Below are 21,631 nucleotides of genomic sequence, written 5' to 3' on the forward strand. Positions count from 1 at the left end.
GTGATTTTAGTGTCAGCATGCGTTAGCTTTTTAGTTTACCTGCTTAGTCCTCAGTCTATTGCTTTGAGTTGTCAGGAGAAATCATATTGAGCCTGAGATATCTGTATTAATGTTGTTTTAAAATTTATGATATCATTTGATTTTTGTTGCATTGGGTATGGATTTAATGTCATAATTTCCCTGGATGAAGTAAAAAGCAAACTAAGCTGAACATCAATTTCATTTTGTAGTCATTAATTTTTAATATTTAATCATATCCTCTGTAAGGGCTTTTGTAAAGTGGTGGTTTTCAGATCGATGGTGTTGAAGTCTTGCAGGATGCTGTTATTGACACCTTTTCTGGCTCCCAGATTTGCCCCTCTGTGCTATAGAGCAGAGTAATTCTCTCCATGGCTAAAGAAAGAAAATTCTCCCTCAGGGCCCAGCTACACGCAGCTGCCATTTCATTAACTTCCTAGAGCAGGGACTAAGCAAAGCCCTTTTGTAGATGAATACTTACTATTCTTCCAAAGTGACTTATGAGTCAGTGATCAGAGCAGCAACTGCAAACTCCCCCAGTTCCATCCTTAAAACCTGCGTCGTTCCCTAGGTACAGAGCAGTCAAGGGCTGGGAGGTGAAAGTGCTTTCTCCCCACTGTGGAAACTGTCCTGTAGGTTTCCCTTAGGAAATGGTCAACCTGCACAAAAATCCAAAAGAGTGTTTAAGACATTAATGTAAATGGTCATGGCATTGAGAATGACCTTTCTTTATATGTCTTTATAATGGAATTTTTTCCAGTAAAGAATATCATGAGCACCAGTTTTCATTGCCAATTACTAGGTCACCATCTTTCTCAGGCCAGCCTCACTCAGGCTGTTCCTAGCCTGGTTTCCTTCTTGCCTCCAGTATTGATGCAGTCACTTACCTTTTCATCGGGATTTTTTTCATCTTTGTTATCCTCGAGGAGTTTGAGTTCTGGTAACACAGCCTAAGAATGAACAGAGAACGTTTTTCCAACCAACTAACCAAGAACTGTCAGCCACCTTGACAGCTGGCTATTCAGTTGTTTAGGTTCACATACTGGAATGGTGTTTCTATCACATATCTGACCTACTTTTTTCTTGCTTTGGAAAATTGTTTAATAAAACAAACCAGCCTATCATCTGCATTAACTTTTCACTAAGTATCTATCAGCAAATCCTGAGAATCTCATAAAATCTAATGCATCAAACGAAAGGCTGAGGAGGAAAAAAAATGACATAGATGATAGAGGCTCCGTTCATTCCTCTGGTGACCAAATCAAAGTACAGAAATAAGGAGCAAACAGTAAGGAAAAATCACCTGGGGTCTAGATGAACAAGCCATACAACTAAGGAGAAATCTAAGAAATCACCCTGCAATGGCAAAAGTTAGTATGGGACAAGGACGTGAGGCTTCTCAGTCAGTCCCCAGCGGCTGAGTGGGACAGAGGGTGTGGCAACTGGCAGTTGCAGACACCTCTTAAAGGGGCCGCACCCATGAGCAGACTTTTGTGCTGACGGACTTGCTCATTCTGAGCACTGGTGCCAAGTTGGCTGCTACGGGAGGCTCCAGGGACTTACAGGGGGACACTGAGTTGTTTTGTGAGCTCCGGAAGTGAGGATCTCTCTCAGAGAGAAGTGTGGGTGGTATCCATTATTCCTCTGTTGAACTCTCCTGCCTCCCAGTGTGCAGACGCAGCGCTGCCATAGCCGAGACGTCATCAAACTGGATAACAAGTCACTGTGCCCAGAGGATTCCCTGAAACTCCACCTCCCTCAACTCTTGGTGTCACCTAAGCCCCATTCAAGTATGTCCTCGCTTAGTCAGGTGCCCCTTGCTGAGCAGCACCAAGACTCACACTGGTGGCAGTTGGCCTTGGTTTCTGGTGTGACCTTTTGAGGCAACTATAAGCACAGCATCTGTAGATTGCTTGCTGAATCTTAACAGGTGGCCCTGAAGGAGCACAAGCTGGGCTAAATTTGGCCTTCAGCTGAACCTTTCTCAGGTCTGTGCCACTGGACACTTACCACACAAAGCCCCACTAATAAAACTGGAGATTTAAGAGCTTTGCTTAGTACATAGAAACAGCACAGAAAGGCAGTTAAAATGAGAAGACAAAGAAGCGGAAACCACATGAGAGAACAGAACAGAGATCCAGGAATAATGGAGCCAAGCAATCTAATAGATGCAGAGTTCAAAACACTGGTTATAAAGATGCTCAATGATCTTATGGGAAGTATAGATGAATTCAGTGAGAAGTTCAACAAAGAGATAAAAAACAAAAATGGAAATGGAAATTATAAAAGGGAACCAGTCAGAAATGAAGAACACATTATCTGAGATGAAAAATATATTAAATGGAATAAACAAAATGAATAAAGATGAGGATCAAATGACCCATATTGAGAATGGAAAAGCCAAAGACACTCAATCGGAATGGCAAGAAAAAAGCCAAGACTATAATAATAATTTAAGGAGCCTATGAGACACTATTAAAGGTAAAAATATCCATGTCATAGGGGTACCTGAAGGAAAACAAGATGTTGAAGAGCTATTTGAAGAAATAATGATGGAAAAATTCCCAAACCTGGTGAAGGAAATAGGCATAAAACCCCAGGAAGCTCAGAGAGTCCCCAAAACCAAGAACCCAAAGAGGCCCACACCAAGACACATCATAATTAAAATTCCAACAGTTAAATACAAAGAGAATCTTAAAAGCAGCAAGAGAAAAGCAGTTATTACCTACTACAAGGGAGCACCCATAAGACCGGCAGCTGTTTTCTCAAGAGAAACTATGCAGGACAGAAAGGCGTGGCACAAAATATTCAATGTGATGAAAACCCAGGATCTACAACCAAGAATACTTTATCCGGCAAAGCTATCATTTAGAGTTGAAGGACAGATAAAGAACTTCCTAGACAAAAATAAGCTAAAGGAATTTATCATCAGCAAGCTAGTATTATAGGAATTGTGGGAGGGACTTCTTTAAGAAGAAAAAACATATATCAAAAACAAGAATAAAGAATGGTAATAACAACATTCCTATCAACAAGTACCCCAAATGGAAAAGAATTAAGTGCTCCAACTGAAAGAGAAAATGGCTGAATGATAAGAAAACAAGATCCCTACATATGCTGCCTACAAGAGATTCACTTCAGATTAAAAGACACACACATACTAAAAGGAAGAAGATGGAGAAAGATATTGCCTTGATGGACCTAGAGGGTATTGCACTGAATGAAATGGGTTGGATAGAGAAAGACAAATATCACATAATTTCACGTACATGTGGAATCTAAAGAACAAAATCAACAACAACAAAAGTAGAAAAAAACTCATAGATACAGAGAATATTTAGAGGGATACTAGATGGAAGGGAGGTTGAAGGGACAAAAAAAGGCAAAAGGATTAAGAGGAACAAATGGATAGTCGCAGAATTGACAGAGATATAGAGTGTAACATGAGGAAGATGGTTAATAATGTAATAAATATGTAAGGAGGGAGGAGGGGTGCTAGATTTAGTGGGGTGATCACTTTGCGAGTTACGTGGATCTCTGATCACTGCTGTACAACTGAAACTGGTATATTGTATGCCAAGTATAATTGAAAAAATAAACTCGTTGAATTGTACAATGTAAATACAAGCAACTAATTGTCTATTTCAATAAAGACAGGGATAAAAAAGACTATGAAGTACAGATGACTTGCACAAGAGCCTTATTGGACAGAGATTGTTTTAGAAATAATGATGTAGCCACCCTTTTTTTTTTTTGTCTACTTGTGTTCCTGTCAGGTAATGATGACTCAGACATTGACATCCAGGAGGATGATGAATCTGACAGTGAGCTGGAAGAGAGACGGCTGTCCAAGCCAAGGACAGCCATGGAGGTGCTCATGCAAGGTACCATGTCTTCTTTCACCTGCCTTCCTCCCTATGCCTGTCACAAAACACCACAAGCAGAATTGGATCAAGGCTGCTTGGTATTGAGGCCTGTAAGCACAGTGTGAGTGGCTCTGCTCTAGGGTTTATCTTGCCCTATTGTTTATCAGGATTTGGCTTTTAAACTGCTCAGTGGTCATCTTTGACACTAATACACTTACCTGTGGTTCCAAGTTCTTATTTATGGCTTGGTGTTTCTCACAGAGGCTATGGGAACACACTGCCTCTGCCACTGAGCTTTATGCTGACCTTTTTGGGTTCAAACTGCTCTGAGTGCAGTTACATCCTTTATGATCAGAGAATTAATGCACAAAGAAGGACCTTACACAAGCATCTTTGCCTTTACAAAATGTTCTTCTATTTCTACTTTCTGCAACAGATTCAAGCAATAAAATACACAGAGCAAATGTGTAAATTACACAGACACCATAGGGTGCTCCCATGGGGTCTCCCTCATGTCCTACTCCCCACTCTAGAGTAGGGAGTACTCTAGGTGGTCTAGAGGTGTCCTTCCAAATGGCCTACTCACACACACACACACACACACTCACGCACACGCACATACTCACGCACACTCACACACACAAATGTGGACACAGATACCACCTGAAACATTTTTTAACCTGAATGGGACCAGACTATATATATGGTTCTCGATCTGTTTTTTTTTTTTTTTAATGTATTAGAATTCCTCCTTTGTCAGTAAAATATAGATCTGCTTCATTCTTTTTGACAGCTGCACAGTATTCCATAATATGGCTGTACCTATGAATTACATGGGCATTCCCATATTGATATTTAAGGTATTTCTACTCTTCTTGTATATCCATCTTTCTTCATATCTGCAGGTGTTTCTTTAGGTTGTATCATTAAAAGTGGAATTCTTAGATCAAAGGTTATATAAATTTTAATTTTGATAGATACTACTAAATTTGCCTTTAAAAGCATTTCTTATCTATCATTTGTTAGTTTTTAGAGCACAGTTGCATTTTATATACATAATAAATTTAAATGGCAAATCATTTTCCTCGTTATTTTATATTTTGTTGTTAACTGCTTTCTTTTATTCTAGGCCCAGCTGTCTCTATTACATTTTGCTTTTTTCATAGAAAAAGGATTATGATTCCCATTCTACATATGAGAACCAAGGCTCTAAAAAGGTTTATGATTGGCTCAGTAGAACCTAGTAAAGGCACTGGTGCGCCTAAATTCTACTACCGTCCACTGCAGAAGTGAAACAGTACAAGATTTGCATTTTATCAGACCAAGAGATATCTTCTGTAAATAGCTCTTGGTGGTCACATCCAGACCTGTCCTGAGTGAGCTCCTCCCTGAGCTGCCTTCCCCGCCTTCCTCTAGAGGTCACGGGTGTTCCTTTCTCACCCTTTGGGTATGAGAGCAGTTCTTTGCCTCCTGAGTTTTTGTAGAAGTCTTATCTAGACAACGTTAACCTCCAAAGGAAGAGTGGAGAATCCATTCAGATAATGATGGTGTTTTGAAAGATAACTAATTATGATACTTAAATTTTTTTCCTTTTGAAGCACAGATGTAGATCCAAGTACAGATGACATTAGTCCCTAAAGGGAGAATATATTTCTTTTTTCAACAGATAGTATTCCTGTTCCACTGCATATAAACTAATAATAGGATTCAGTGATTTTTCCCTAAAATATTTATAGGATGCATCTTTATTTTTCTGGTTTATGATTCATGCTTACATTTTACTGCCCTTTTTCTTTTTTCAGTTTGCAGGAAATGCAGAAAATTCATTACCATTTGTTGACAGTTCTGATTAGTTCTATGCTACTTGAGTAAATTTTTACGATTCTTTTTTTCCCCAGTTTCCTAAGAAAAGCAAATTTTGAATACCATTTCGCACTTTATTTTACAAGGTTTTTGCAATTTCTTCATGTCTTTGATCTCCCCAGGAAGACCTACTAAACGCATCGTGGGTACAATGCAAGGTGGAGACTCCGATGACGATGTGAGTCCTGACCATCCCTCTCTTGCAGTTATGTTCTTTCTGGTCTTTCTGGTCTGGCCTCACAGACTGGATTAGCCAGGAGCTAAGCCTGTCTAACTGGCTTGTGTGAGGTGTGGCTTCTCAGCCCGGCCTGTCACTGGGTTTGTGGCAGAGTTTGGTCTCCCAAGGAGCTAGACTCTCTTTGCGTGTTGGTGGTGCATTTCTTTTCAAGTGAACCTGCTTGCCCTACTTTTGTTTTTCCTTCTCACATTCTTTCCACTCTCGCTTTCCAAAGATGGAAGCAGCACCAGCTCTGTTAGGTAAATGCAAGACTTCCAGCTCCAGGAAGCAGGTTGGTTTTCTTTTTCACCTCATCCATTTGTGTGTGTGTGTTGACCCACTCAGGGCCAGCAGAGAGCTTTCCCCAAGAGTGATGCCTTTGTCTCCTGGGCAAAAAGCCACTCAAAATGAGTCCCATGGTGAATATTGAAATTACCTAAAGATCTCTATGTTGAGGAGGAGCAAGCACTGAGCCAAGAGACAAGAAAGGTTGTGTGGGGAGTCCTCTTGCCCTTGAACCATAACCTAAAAAGAAAGAGATGCTGCTGAGGGCCCTGGGTAAAGACCATCCCTCTCTTCAGCTCCATTCTAGGAAGGGAACATGAAAAGGAGGCTCTCCCGAGACCAGTGCTTCAGAGAGATTGGACAAGAAGCTATGGGTACCTTGAGCATTATTGGGTGGATAACTGACTAGGAAATGAATCAGAATGAGAAGACAAGGGGTACTTGCTGGGGGTCCAGCTGTTGGGGCTACAACATCCATCACTCCTAGGCCTTCCTTCATTGTTGTAGTCCTTGGCAGTGCTGTGAGTCCCAAGAGGCAAAGGGTGACTAGACTGACACATCATAGACCTCCCCATCAGGTTGAATGCCACCATGTGTCTGGAGTGTGGCTGCACAGAGACAGAAGCATGGGCCTTATGTTCTTATAAAAAGGTCTATTTAGTACCAGCAGTATGTACTGTCACAGAAATTAACAGGAGGGAAAAGTCACTCAGGTTTACTGGGCAAGGTGCACAGAGAAGATAGAGCATTGAATACATAGCAAATGGTCTTTAGAGAACCATGAGAACCCACTTCAAAAATGTTTAACAAGGTAGGAAATGGCTGGTTGAACAGCTTCTATCCATTCATGTTACCCATCCAAGACAGAAATAGGGAAAGTCTGGTGTTGCAGGTGGTGATGCCTGGAGAGCACTTCCTGGCCTCATATGATTTGCTTGATCGTTTGTATAGCTTTCTACCTTCCGAAACAAATGCCTTATTGTAGATTAAGTCTCCTCTGTGCCTGTTGTCACTTGTTTATTTCAGGGAAGCTGTTTCCATGTACCCCTCCTAGGCGTGGGGTTTGTCCTTCATGTCTTCTCTCACTCATGTGACAGATATTTATTGAGTGCCTGTTATGTGCCTGGTGCTGTTACAGATTGTGAGGAATATAGCTGTGAATAGAAACAAGGCCCCTGCCTTCATGAAGCTTACAGTAGTGAAGCAGATATAGGGGTCATAGTGGTAAGTCCAACAGTAGTGAAGCAGATATAGGGGTCATAGTGGTAAGAAGAAAAATAAAGCAGGTTCAGAAACAATGGCAGGGATGAGGTATGTTTTTGATTGGTCAGGAAAGGTCTCTCTGATAAGGTGACATTTAGGCAGAGGCCTGAATGTGAGGAGGGACATGGTGCTGTGCAGGGCAGAGGCCTGAATGTGATGAGGGACATGGTGCTGTGCAGGGGCATCTTGGTCACAGGGGATGTGTTTTCTACATGTGAGAACCAGAGGCAACAGTGTGACTAGATGGAGTGAACTGAGGGAAGGAGTGGCAAGAGAGGCAGTAGGGGCTGTGTAGAGCTTTATAGGATGTGACAGGGACTCAACATTTTCCCTGAGTACAGTGGGAAGGTGCTGGAAAATCCTGAACCCAGGAGTGCCAAGAGCTGACCTGTATTTAAGAGAGCCCCATAGGGGCATTTGCAATAGTCTAGTTCAGAGATGATGGTGGTGGTGGCTTAGCCTCAGGTGGTGGCAGCAGAGGTGTTGAGAATTGGTTAGATTCTGAATATGTTTCTAAGGTGAGAACAATCAGGTTTTATTAATTGGACATGTAGTATTAAAGAGAATGAAGAATGCCTACGTTGTGGCATAATCAGCTGAAAGCACAGTTTTCATTTCCTAAGCTGGGGCAGACCTGAAGAAGGGGCTTGGAGAGCAGACTGAGAGTTTGGTTTTGGATGTTCTAAGTGTGAGTCGCCTGCTAGATGTCCACATGCCAGTGCTGAGTAGCCAGTTGAAATTCAGGTCTGGAGTTCAAGGATCAGGTCTAGATTGGAGATTGAATTAGGGGAGACATCCATATCTAGGTGGTCTTTAAGTGCGAGTATACGTGTGATTGCTTGTAGAAAAAGATAAGAGAGGAAGCCCAAGGCTTCAAGCTGACCCCACACTGCAGAGGCCAAGGAAATGAAGAGAGTTGGGCAAGTGAGACAAAAGACCCTGGAGTGAGGTGGGGTGAGCCCTCCAGAAAGAAAAGAGTCCTGGAAGACAGAAGAGTGGATGCCAGGGGAAAAGGAGCCCATAGATCAAACAGAAGGATGGGCAATTACCCATTGCGTTTGAATCCACTGAATGTTTCAGTCATGACAAGAGCAGTTGAGGGGGATTGTAGGGTGAGAGCCTGACTAGAAAAGTCATGCTAAAGAGTCAGTGAGAGGGGAACAAGTGGGGACAGTGAGTTCAAAACTCATTCAAGGAGTTTTGTTGTGAGGGGAATGAAGAAACAGGGCAGGGTAGCTGGAGAGGAAGGTGGGATTAAGTTTTGGGTTTTTTGTTTTTTGTTGTTTTTTTTTAAGAAGAAAGAAATTGCAGCATTTATGTATGCTTGTGGGAATGATTTAGATAGTGTTACCAACCTTCTTGGTTTACCTGGGATGCAGTATTTGCAATTTTAAAACCTGGCTGAGTTGGTTACCCTAGATCTAGAGGATGGAGGAAAGAGTGTTTCTTTTATTTTGCTCCTTATGCCCATTTCCTGTGTGGCTTTCCATCCCCAGTCTGGTAAAAGCCAAAATAAGCCTTCCTTCCCTCTCTCTAAGTTCTCACCCTCCTCGCTATCCACTGATGGGTCTTTGGGCCATCAGGAGAAAAGCAGCATTCAGTGAGCCTCAGTGCAGGTCCAGTGGTGCTCCTGAGATGTCAGTGGGAAAGCCGTCCTTGTAGCACCAACCTTGGATTACACATTGGTGTTCGAAGGTACCGGTTAGATGATACATTGATCTATGTATTCCAGCCAGCAATATCTAGACATTGGTCTATTTTTATGTCCCCACAGCCTGACCATCTCTGCCAAGCTCTTCTTTCACATGGGGGTATTGCTAGTTATTGAGTTACTCATAAAAAGTGAGGTTGAGTCTCACTAACAAGGTGTCAGGAATGAGATGGGACCCTCAGTTGTATTTGTTGTTTTTTTACTATAGGAAGACTCAGAGGACAGTGAAATTGACATGGAAGACGACGAAGAAGACGATGATGATTTGGAAGATGAGAGCATTTCTCTCTCACCAGCTAAGTCCAGTCGAAGGGTCCGAAAACCTGAGCCCCTAGATGAGAGTGACAATGATTTCTGACCTTCTTGCCATGGGACATAGGCAGATTAAAACCCTCAGATTTGTAGGTAAACAGGAACTTAGAAGGTTAGGAAGGAAACGTATTTTGTTCACTAAGCCACCTAGACTCATTGTTAATAACGTAGTACCTGCTTTTGCTTTAGCCTCCTATGTGTTGCTCCATGAAGCTTAAATGAGAACCAGAGCAAACCCCTAAGATGATTTTTTTGCCTTATTTATCTCCTGAAACTTGGGAAATACATGTTTTCTTAGTGATTCACATCTATAGGACAAAAACTCAAGGAGAAATAAGTTTCTGTGTAAGTTTTGGCTATTGTTGTCACATGTTTCCTCTAAGATTCAGAGGGACAGACCTCTGAATACAAGGACTCATTTTAGTAATCATAGGTGAGTGTCTAACTTTTAATCACTTGTATAATTTACAAGCTTTTAATTCTAGCCTTTATTTCATTTTATAGTCTTACTTTCTTCTGCATGTTTACAACACCAAGCTTGAATTGTATTTTACTAAAATTTTCTGAATGAAATTTTGCTAACTTTCTTTGAAAATCAAGCAACAGAGAGATGCTCCAGATTATAAGTACTTCATTTTCTATCAGAAGGCTGACATTTCTTCTTAGGAAAGCAAATTAAGGAAAAAGCATTAGTACAGATTCATGTTCAACCAGAATTGAATTAGGTAGAGTAACACTAGAATTTCCTTGTTGTGAAATGAGAAATGACAGATATGTGGCATTGTTTTGTTTTTTTAATATGGAAAGCACATAACAGTTTTCATTTTTCAATTACAAAGTCAGAAGACTTCTGAAGTTATCTCTTAATAAATGTATTTAATACCTTTTTTGTATTATTAAATAAGTTTTACTTGAAAATACAATTATTTTGTTTATTTGTACCAATAATATAAATACTTAAGAAAAGTTCACAGGTTAATATGATACATGTAAATTTTAGACTGCGTGAAAATTATTTTAATCATCTTTTTTTTTTACATACATTTTCCTAAATTTTATGTCCGAAATTACCCCGTTTTTTAAACATTCATCATTCAGTTAATTTACCAGTAATTTGAGATATGCAGTCTTTGAAATGATAAGCTAAATGGGAAGTAGGTGTGTTGGGAACCATGCTAACAACCTCAGATACCATGGCTTCTAAGGTGCAAAAGAGTCATTGTATCTTCTTCGATGTTTTAGTTTTGGTGAGTCTAACCTGACATATTTTGAAAAAAACTAAAAATGTTTATCTGTTTTCCTTATGTGATGCTTTCTTCTAATGAGGATTAGCACGGAAGTCTGACACAAGCTACAGATAACATGTCCACAGATAGAGGCAACAGCTGTAATGGGAGATTCATTGTTTCACCTGCTTCTTGATTATCCTTCATCCTTGGTTAACCAACTGTGCAGAGTCTCACCATGGTATGGCAGTTCCTTACTTTAGCTTTGTAAACAAAGGAGCTTTAAGTACTCCATCATAGATTAGTGTATTTCTGTCACTGTAATGGGTCCAGGAGTCAAATAGTTGCAAGTGCCTTATAACATGGTGTCTTTTGGTTTTAGTCAAGCAGCAGAGCAGACTCAGCGCCCCCCAAATATTTTGTGTTTAGGTCAGTGAAAAATTAGCATTTAGGTCATTGCTGACAGTTTTTTACTGTATAATTAAAGGATCTATTAAAATGCTTTAAAATATACATATTGACAGAAAATACAAGGGAATTTTTTAAGTCCTTAATTTTTATCAGTGGTAGCCATCAAGAACAAAGTCCAAGGATGTCTAATGGGCTATCCAAAGAACTTGTTTGCCTTTTAGCTGAGACAAGAAGAAATAAATGCAAAATCTCTTTAATTAGCATTTAAAACTATTATGTCAGTATCAGACATCTGAAGGGAATGTGTGTCCCTTTAGGTTAGTGACATATTGCATAAATAACATAGCTGTTAGATTAGCCCAGGTGAACTCTTGGGTGCTAGGATCCAAGACGATTGGAAGAGAACTAAAAGGTTAGTACCTCCTACTCAGAACAAAATTCCTTTGAACAAAGATGTGACTGGAGCAGGAAGACAAAGGGTTCAAGAAGAGATGCCATTAGGAAAATGGAAGTGTTGTAATAACCAATGTGTCTGTGAGAAATAGTATTCAGATTTTACACGTCTGTTGGACAGTTTGGGAAGAATTAAGCAATAGTGACATATAAAATTAAGTAAATTTTAAAACTAATGTAACTTAATCTAGATGGAACAATTATATAGGAAGAAAATGGCTCAGTAGTGATCAGTACTAGTAAAGTCATTAGATAAACAATAAATAATGATTTAACCAAAAATCATACTATAACTATGTTGGAAGGATGGAGAAACAAAAAGTAGGAACATATGGCTATGTATATCCAAGTGCCATTTCCCATAATAGAAAGTCAATAGATACTCTAAATAAAGCAAGAAATCGTATATGTAGGATATTTAGTTTTGAAAATGGGGTATTTAGCAGGGGGAGGAATGGGACAGGAGACTGCTGTTTTCCATTATAAGCCTAATACTCTTTGGCTTTTTAAACTATGTGTATTACTATACATCTTGTTTTGATGAAAATTTATTTTTTAAAAGATAAATCTATAGACAGAAGAAGGGTAAGAGCTGGAGATTTAGGTTTGAGAATCATTTGAATATAAGATTCCTAAGGGGAGAACATGTGGGAAAAGAAGAGAGCTCAGGGTGGAAACCTGAGAAACACCTGTGTCTAAGAAGAAAAGTCTACAAGGAGCCAGAAGAAAGAGGCCAGGAAAGCATTTTCTAAGTTTTCCAAAGTGACCCTATTTTACTTTAATAATTAGGAAAAATATGTTTAGTTTTTCAAAGAGTGTTGAAGAAGAGTGGTAAAGAGAAAGGATTGGAAAGTCGTAATGTTAAGGAAGCCAAGGCAGGGGATAATTTCCAAAGAAGGGAGAAGTAAACAAGTGCTAGATCCCTATAAACAAGGTTGACATTGTCAATTAAGAAATCTCCGACAGGGTCGGGTCTGATTAGTACTGGGATGGTAGACCACCTAGGAATACCGGGTGCTGCAGGCTTTTAAGAAAAAGAAAGAAATCACCGAGGATCTTAGCCAGAAGTCTGCAAGTGATAGGTTGAGGAGAAGTTGGAATTTGAAACCAACACAGTGAGTATTGATAATTGTTCAAAAAGGTGGATGATCACAAGTAAAAAGAGGGCAGAGCTGGGGGAGAAAAGTGAGGTCAAAGAATATTTTGGAGGGGCAGAGGAATTTTTATTTACATTTAATTTATTTATTTGCAAGGAAAACATGTTTTTTAGCTGAAGGGAACTAGCTTGTGGAATGGGAGGGGTTGAATCAGAGATGGGGAGACATAGAGAAATTGATGAAGCAAAGTCTGCATTAGGAGCCATTCTGCTTAAATTTATACTTTATATTGAAAACATACATACCAGGTAACCAGTTATGTAGATGATGCTAGTTAGGGTAAGAAGGCTATGGTTGATTTCACAATCTTTGACCCCTGAATGTCTACAGTGTCTATTGTAGATAGGCCTAAAACAGTTCTCTTGACTCAGAGTACCCAGAATACTGAGGCATTGCTTTAGAAGTTGGGCCAAAGTAGCCCTAGAATAAAGGATGGCTGGTCCTGACTAACAAAGTTTAAAAGCAAGTTTTGAAAGGCTCCAACTATTTCTAAGTAATTTCGCCTGAGAATAAAGCTCAAGAATATTTTAAGGAATATAAAAAATAGCACCCAGAAAGATAAAATTCTCAATGTCTGAAAATTACCAGGCATAATGAGAAAAAATCCAGAAACAGGCCAAGAAATGATCCAGAAATGATAGATGATAGTAGGACATTCAAACAATTATATTCCATATATTAGATGGTAGAGGAAAGCATGAGCATATGAAGGAGATATGGAAGATATAAAGAAAACCTCAAAACTTCTAGAGATTAAAAAAAATGAGATGAAATTATACAAACTGGGATTAAGAGCAGATCAGACACTGCAAAAGAAAACATTACTGACCCTGAAGACATAGCAATTAGAAACTGTAATATGTAAAACAAGACAGATCTCACTGTGCTTGTTACTAATTTTATTGCCTCAGTTCCAAATTCATCTTTGGCCTGCTCTGTGATAATGAAGCTATTTCTCGTAATAGCTCTCCTTTGTCAGCCAGCAAGATGTTAAGCCTTGTCAGTAGAGGGTGCTCAAGAGGTTTTGGAAGAGGTAGGGGGCGTTCCTTCCAATTCTAGTGTGCCTTGCTCTTGAAGTCCCTGGAGAGCACACTTTTTCTCCACTGCTTTGGCCCTTAAGGTTTCTCCAGTGCTAGGATCCTGCATGGCACAGCTTTCTCCAATATTTGACTACTGCAACTCTTGCTCTGTTGTATTCTCACCTCCAGAAACAGTACAAACCAGAAGATAGTATAGCAACATCTTGAAAGTACTGAAAGAAAAAACTGTCAATCTAGAATTCTATACCCCCAAAAAATATATTAAAAAAAATAAGATAATCTAATAAATACTAGACAGACCCATGTTCAAATGCCCCCAATTCCCAAATAATGTTCTTTTTTCCCTCCAGCCTAGGATCCAATCAAAGATCTTATGTTAAGTTGTTATATCTTTTTAATCTCCTTCAAATTAAAATAGTCCCCAGCCTTTTTTATTTTTAATGACATTGACATTTTTGAAGACGTCAGGCTAGTTTTTTTCTTTCTTTCTTTCTTAGAATGTCACTCAGTTGGATTTTGTTGGATTGTTCCTTCATGATTAGATTCAGGTAAACCTTTTTACGAGAATACTATGTCAACAGTGTGTCCTTCTTAATGCATCACATCAGGGCCCCTGCTGTCCCTTTGTCACATTATTAGTGATATTAAATCTAATCACTTTGTTAAGGTAGCATTTGCAAAACTCCTCTATCTTTAAGGTACCTTTTTCCATTTATAAATATCCTTCATGGGGTGATACTTTGAGAGTGTATGGATAGCTTCTTCCTCAGTAGGTTTTAATCTATGATTTTAGCATCCATTGATGATTCTTGCCTGAATACTCAAAGAAACATTTGGAATAACAGTGCTTCCTGTTCAAATTTTTAAATAATTATTGTATAATCTTCATAAGCATTTTCGTTGGTTATAGTTGATGAGAGCTGTGGTGTCCACTTGGGATTTTTTCCCTTTTAACACAGGCATCTGAGGGAATTTATGCCACGTGGAAGCTCAGCTTGCTTGCCTTCAGAGGGAAGCTGTAATCACAGTAGTGGTTTTGGAAGCCTAATATAGAATAACATTAAGGTATTGACATTTAACCAGTGTGCTAGACTCCAAATGACATAATCCATGCTTGTTAGAGAGTGCGTAATGGGTAAAATATGGCAAAATCCTTGGAGTTTTTGTTGTTGTTGTTGTTGTCTCTATCTTCAGAATTCTATAATTATAAAGCCTTCATTTCTCTTCAAAAAAATTCCCATAATTTTTCCATATATTTCTAAGGATCATCTTTCTAAAACTTTTTCTTGAGAAAAGAGAGGTTCCCCTCTGTCACCAATGCCAAATTGAGATTCTTAGTGGGCTGTAAGATGGCAACTCATTTCAGAAGGAGGGGGATGATTTTAACCAGATGAGTGGAAAGTGACAGTAATAAAAAAGTTGGGGGCACATGAAGATCTCACTGTATGAATAAACTCAGACCAGCTTCTTACTTGCTAAATTTTAAGGCCTAAGTTCCTGGATCCCTTGGTGGAAGACCCTTCCCTTTATGTGCCATAGCAGAGAGTCCATTTCATCCTTGCCTGGACTGACCCTGGATCAGGAGGAGTGCCCATGACTGCTTTTGGCAACACCTTTCCTGCCTCCTCACAGGAGACCAGCTTGCATGCAGGACAGTGTCATTCCTAGACCACAGAAGGCACCCTAGAAATGGTCTTTTTGTTCAAAAGCTTCCAGCTGTATCTCTTCCTGTCTGCCTGCCCGGTCCACCAGAAGCTGGTTTTGCTCACATTTCAACAGTGCACAAGGGAGCATTCGTCTTGATGGCCTCTGAGATCATCCTGGCACCAGATTCCCCAATGTGATTTCCCTGGAGACTAGAAGAGAAGAATTAGGACCAGTTGGGAAGTTGGCCTGCAAGTTCTCTTTAATAAAGAGCAGGTAGTCACTACATAAAATACAGAAATCTGGGCAAAATTTTTGTGCTTCCAGGATCCTTCCCAAGGACAAGACTCTGAATGGCTTCTTCTTATACCAAGATTCCCCCAGAGGTGCTGAGTGGCCTGGGAGTCAGCTATTTCTTAGAATTGGGCAGAAGGCAGGGCCTGACCTGGTAGCAGTTCTAAGAGTGAGCAAGAATGGCAAGAAAGGACAGATACTCCCGAGCCCCACTCACTTGATATGCTGGAGTCCATGGTTTCCAGACAGTGCGGTGGCAACACATATTGCTCCATCCATCCCCAGGGAATTCTCTTGAAGACTAGCAGAGAAAAGACACCACAGTGAGCCATTCAGGATGGAAGAACATGCCCAGGAAGTAGCACTACATTATCTTGAGGGGCATTTCTGGAGATGATTTGTCCACTGGCACCATACCAACTGTGAGGAGGCATTTGACCCTGAGACCAGAGTTTATAAGGAGCCAGTTGTCCCATCCAAGTGCAATGGATGGTGTAAGACCAAAACTGCAGATGTTAAGTAACTTACCTCTGACTTAAGCTAGCCAGAATGAACAAATCTGTCCATAATTATATTTGGACTATACTGACCAGAACAGTGAACAATTTCTATTCAGAAGGAAGGATCTACAGAGGAAATCAAGAGCATCTTATCCCATGGGGAGGTTCCAGCAGAGAAGTGGTCTGCTTTGGGTGCAGTAGGGCTCTACAACCACTCACTTGAGTCTTCGGAGACTTGAGTTGACCTTCAGAGCATTCGCCAGAGCTTTGGCTCCAGCTACTCCAATGGTGTTTCCTCTTAAGCTGTCAGGAAAGACAGGAAACATAAGGTACAGTGATGGCTGAGAGGAGAAAATGATCCCTCTTCAGATGAGTATCGGCTACTGGGTAGAGGCAGTGTGGACTCATCAGCCACGGGGGGTTAGGTTGTTCCTCCCAGGCACAGAAGGGAGATTGGCCCTGGAGAGCATGTAGGAGACACGGGAGGGATGAGCCAGCCCAGTCTGAGTAGTTTGTTGGAGCCTTCATCCTCCTTTTCCATTCCAAAGATAAGAACTGGGTAGAGGCGATACTCCAACCAACCAGTCCCTGTGTTCTTGACATCATGGCCGCAGCAGCAGGGAAGACCTGAACATGCCTGAGAGGCTCACAGAGCTTGAGGCCCCAAACTGCTGGATCTCAAAGGCCAAGGTCAGTGGTCACGGACCACCCCAGGGTCCCCTAAACAGGGCCTCACGATGTGTTCAGCCTGGGCAAAACCAAGAAGAATGGTTACTCTAGGAGGGGAGGACCAGCAATAGTGACTCACAGGGAAAAGGGGTGAAGCGGGAATGGGGAAGCCAGGCATGCTTGATTTAAGTGAAGATATTTAAATGATTTGTGAGTTTCATGTAAATTGACATTTTTTTCTCTTCTATATTTATTTTGAATCAACAGCTTGGTTTCTTTGGTTAGGACAATGTAGCTGTAGACTGGAATACTTACTCAAGAATCTCCAAGGTTCTGTTCACAGACAGGGCCTCTCCCAGTGCCTGGGCTCCTGGGGCACCAATGGAGGTCACCTGGAGACTGTAAAAAGAGATGCCATCACATGGACAGGCTGTCCCTCTTCAGCCCTCACACCTGCCCCAAGCCCAGCTTCCATCCATATTTGCCATTCATTTTCACCACCCCTTGACTTAGGGCTGAAAGTGATGAAATAGCACTGCAAATTGTTGGCTCATGATCTGTCCAAAGAATGCTACATCTCCTACCTATTCTGTCTGTTGCCTAGGACAGATCTGGATACTATGGACACAGGAAGTAGAGATAGTCTCCTGAAGAGTTTGGGGGAGGATCCTCCTTGTACCCTAATTCTTACTTTTTAGATGTTTGCTGCATGATTGCTAGTATTAGGAAAATCAAACACACCTTCCTTGACTGGAAAACAAAAAATGGTGTTTCATATGAAGGGATGGTGAAGGGCTGGCTTCCTGGGCTGCTGTGTACATCAGGACTTACTAGAGAGCAGTGAGGGCTGTGTTCGCCTTCAGCGCATTGGCCACCGCACAGACACCTTCATCCCCAATGGCATTCTCCTGTAAACTGAGCACAGAGAATGACCCCTGGGTACATGGAGCACAGGGCCAGCTCTCTAGCATGATGTGCAGTGCTGGGATCTTCTATTTAATTCAGACCACACACACCATAGACTATACTTCCAGGATTACCCTGTTTGGCTACTGTAGCCCCATGGCCTCCTAATTAACATGCAGAGAAGTCTGGGGTCTGCACAAGTATGGACCATCAGAGGCAAAAAAGAAAAAGGACAAGTGGCAATACTGTCAAGGGCTTGAGACAAAAAAAGAGGATGCTTTTCAAAGCCAACTAGAAGAAAAATTTAAACCCTTGATCCCTCAAAGGCTGTTCTAGTCAGGATTTTACGTCTTTTTTTACGTTGGAAGAAAGTAGCTGGCCCCGGAGCAGTAAATGATTAAGAGTTTAGTGGACATTGACGTACTTAAGGGAGTAGTTTGCAATAATAATTTTAACAGACATTGACTGCATTGTGTACTAGCAAGCCCAATTCTTCCCACTTGGAACTCAGGTGGGGAGATGTGATGAAATGAGCAGTCACCATAGGCCATGTGCAGGCTGCAGGGAGGACCCTGTGGGGTCTCCCACTCCGGTGTGGTCACACAGGCTGCCCAGAAGAAACAGGTCTAAACTAAAACCTGAAGGATAATAGATGGGGGAGAAGGCCTAGCAAATCTAAAAGAAACCCCCCAAATTGAGTCAAGTCTCAAGTATGAGACAAGGCTGAGAAGGTACAAAGGAAGCAGATGTTTAGGGTCCTTAGAAGCCATGCTAAAGTTTGGACTTCACTCTGCAGGGACTAGGCAGCCATTGAAACATCTCACCAGGACAGGGACAGATTTGCATTTTAGAAGGATCTTGACCAGCAGTATGAAAGGATGGACTAGATGTGGAGGTTGTTGCATTGATACAGGTGAATGATGTTGGTGGCCTGGACAGTGGCCAAGAGGTTGGGACATAGGGAGGAGCATCAACAGGACTTGGAAGTGAATCAACAGGATTTAGAGCAAAGACGATGTTTCTTTTTGCATGTTTGGTTGGTTCTATTCATGAGATGAGGGGCCAAGAAGCAGGATTGTGAGGGAGATAATTTGGGTAGTTTGAAGTATCTGTAAGACATCCAAGGGGAGGTGCAGAATGGGCAGTGGACACATGGGTCTGGAGCTCAAGAGAGAGGTCTGAGATTCAGATGTGGGGCCATCAGGACTTTGAAGGGAATTGGAGCCTGGGAGAGAAGGGACTGCTTCCAGAAAATAGATGTCGTTCAAGGGAAGATGGCCTAGGACAAAACCCTAAGGAAACCAGTATTTCAAACAAGAGATGGACATCCTGGAAGCTAAGAGAGAAGTAGTGTCAAAAGCAGATGAGACTCAAAAGGTTATTTGACCCAGCGATTCCGCTCCCAGGTGTGTACACAAGAGAACTGAAAGCTTATGTACACACAGAAACTTGTGCATTGATGTTTATAGCAGCAGCATTCATAATAGCCGAAAAGTATAAACAACTGAGATGTCCATCAACAGATGAGTGGATAAACAAAATGTGGTCTGTCTCTACAGTGGAATACTATTCAGTCCTAAAAAGTACTGACATATACTATAATGTAGATGAAACTTGAAAACATTATACTAAATGGAAGATGTCAGTTACAAAAGACCACATATTGTACGATTTCATTTATATGAAATGTCAAGAATAGGCAAATCCATAGAGACAATAAATTAATGGTTGCCAGGGGCTGGGGAGAATGGGAAGTGACTGCTAATGGATGTGGGTTTTCTTTGAGGGTGATGGAAATGTTTTAAAATTGATTACAACTGTACAACTGTGAATATACTAGAAACCAGTGAATTGTACACTTTAAATGGGTAGATTATATCTTAATAAATAAATCTGTTATTTTTTCTTTAAAAAAAAGCAGATGAGGATGAAAACATGTCTGTGGCTTTAGGTCAGAGGAGACTGTGTGCTGAGGGCATGAACACTGTCCACTGCCCACGAGCACCTGGTTGGTACCAAGCTTTCAGATTCCCCTGCCCTCCCCATGGCCTGCATGGAGGCCCCACTTACTCGAGGCTGGTCAGGCTCCTGTTGAACTGTAGTGCTTGTCCCAGGGCCTTGGCAGCGCCAGCCTGGATGAAGTTCCACTGCAGGCTGGGCAAACACAGACCACATAACTATGTGGCTCACAGAAGAGCCCAGAAAGTCTTGGGGCTCCAGAAAGAGGGGACTAATCCCAAGAGAGTCTGATGACAGTGGGTGGAGTCCCTGCAGGACGGGTTCTGGCCACTGATGGGCAGACCTTCTCCTCAGGCTTAGTCTTAAGGGGTCAGCATTCACTCTCTGGTTAGGAGTGGGCACAGGGACAGGCTCTAATAAAGACTCTAGATGGCCCCTGCATGAAGCATGTGACATGGAGGTACAGCTGTGGGCACTACCTCCTACCACTGGCTTCTCTGTGGATCAGCCTCAGAAAGCAGAGCAGGGGGCAAGGCCAGTGGCCTCTGCAGGTGACTACCTGCAGCCTGCTGGAGGCCCCAGAGAACATGTGAGTGCTCAAAGCCAGATTTGGACTCCTGCATCAGCTGTTTTGGGTGTAGCCCTGTAGCTCTGCGGAAGGGATGAGGTAGGTGGGATTGCCGAGGACTCACTGAAGGGATGTGAGGGCGTGGTTTTCTCTCACTGCCACTGCAATGGCCTGCGCACCCTGGTCATGGAGGAGGTTGGCTGTCAGGCTGGGAGGAGGAGAACAGGGCAAATGAGCCAGAGCTGGGCCATGATGTCCCCTGTCTTTGCTCCCCAGGGAGTCCAGACCACTCCTCTCCAACCCAAGGACTTCATCAGGACTGCTGGGATGGCCTAGCTCATGCTTTTGGAGCACTTGCATGTGCCAGGCACGTGCTCTGGACAGTTGTAACAAATCCTGACAACCCATGGGGAATGGGCTCAGGATCAGCTTAGTGAGGTTCCATGATAGGTCACCTACCAGGAGGTACCCAGGAACTCACTCCTGATCCCTGTACTGTGCTTTCTGCCCCTTACGATGTGGCCCCTTCCACATGCTCATCCATCTCCACAGGATGGGTTAGTGGAGCAGACAAACAGTTGCCATTAACTTCATCGTCATGTAATTTATGACATGATAGTGGATGACTTCTGTCAGGGTTGCCACCAGGGGCCAGGTTTCTTGGCTACCCCTTCCCAGGAACAGGCCCAAATAAAGACTCCAGATGGCCCCTGCATGAAGCATATGACACGGAGGCACAGCCATGGGCACCTACCTCCTACCATTGGCCTCTCTGTGGATCAGCCTCAGGAAGCAGAGCAGGGGGCAGGGCTAGTGGCCTCTGCAAGTGACCACCAGCTGGAGCCTTGTACAATGGCAAGGGTGACAAGGGTCTGGCCCATCAGCCCCTGTGTTCTGGGTAGGTGAGGCCCTGGGCATAAAAGAGCCTTAGGAAACACAGCCTGCCCCCCACTCACGTACTCCAGGTTCTTCAGGGTGTTGTTGGTGCAGAGAGCTCGAGCCAGATGCTGGGCTCCCTCTGGGCTGATGGAGTTTTCTCGCAGGCTGAGAAAAGAGAAGATCCTGAGCTGCTGACCAGGAAGATGAAGTCGCAGAGAAACAAGCCCAGGTGTTCAGGCTTTTAGAAATCCCCAGTAGGACCTGGCCTTCCTGAGTGATCTAGGTGTAGTATGTGCCTCCAGCAACCCCAGGCTCCAATGGCTAGTCAGCCAAGTGTATTCCCTTTAGGACTGTCAAGAGTATTTTGGACAGTCTAGGAAGAAGAGGATA

General features: G+C 42.1%; 2 protein-coding genes across 6 annotated transcripts in view; one reads left to right on the top strand and one right to left on the bottom strand.

The window, feature by feature from the left end:
* Positions 1 to 10,455, top strand: part of CLUAP1 (clusterin associated protein 1) — a 30,972-nt gene extending 20,517 nt beyond the window's left edge. For 2 of the 3 annotated variants that reach the window (XM_039885173.1, XM_039885172.1), the window contains exons 10-12: positions 3,795 to 3,902; positions 5,870 to 5,925; positions 9,432 to 10,453. In XM_039885173.1, coding sequence (XP_039741107.1) covers positions 3,795 to 3,902; positions 5,870 to 5,925; positions 9,432 to 9,581 — 314 coding nt within the window. In that variant the 3' untranslated portion in view covers positions 9,582 to 10,453. Of the gene's footprint in view, positions 1 to 3,794; positions 3,903 to 5,869; positions 5,926 to 9,431 lie in introns of all 3 variants that reach the window. The other variant, XM_039885171.1, reaches the window with a different exon arrangement.
* A 28-nt stretch (positions 10,456 to 10,483) lies between these two features.
* The window catches only part of NLRC3 (NLR family CARD domain containing 3), a 40,519-nt gene continuing 29,371 nt past the window's right edge, over positions 10,484 to 21,631 (bottom strand). For all 3 annotated transcript variants that reach the window (XM_039885165.1, XM_039885166.1, XM_039885163.1), the window contains 8 exons: positions 21,323 to 21,406; positions 20,487 to 20,570; positions 19,906 to 19,989; positions 17,761 to 17,844; positions 17,245 to 17,328; positions 16,480 to 16,563; positions 15,978 to 16,061; positions 10,484 to 15,678 (listed from right to left, as the gene is read on the bottom strand). In XM_039885165.1, coding sequence (XP_039741099.1) covers positions 15,588 to 15,678; positions 15,978 to 16,061; positions 16,480 to 16,563; positions 17,245 to 17,328; positions 17,761 to 17,844; positions 19,906 to 19,989; positions 20,487 to 20,570; positions 21,323 to 21,406 — 679 coding nt within the window. In that variant the 3' untranslated portion in view covers positions 10,484 to 15,587. The remainder of the gene's footprint in view (positions 15,679 to 15,977; positions 16,062 to 16,479; positions 16,564 to 17,244; positions 17,329 to 17,760; positions 17,845 to 19,905; positions 19,990 to 20,486; positions 20,571 to 21,322; positions 21,407 to 21,631) is intronic.

This window comes from Pteropus medius, unplaced genomic scaffold (genome assembly GCF_902729225.1).
Source record: "Pteropus medius unplaced genomic scaffold, Ma_sr-lr_union100, whole genome shotgun sequence".
Lineage (NCBI taxonomy): Eukaryota > Metazoa > Chordata > Mammalia > Chiroptera > Pteropodidae > Pteropus > Pteropus medius.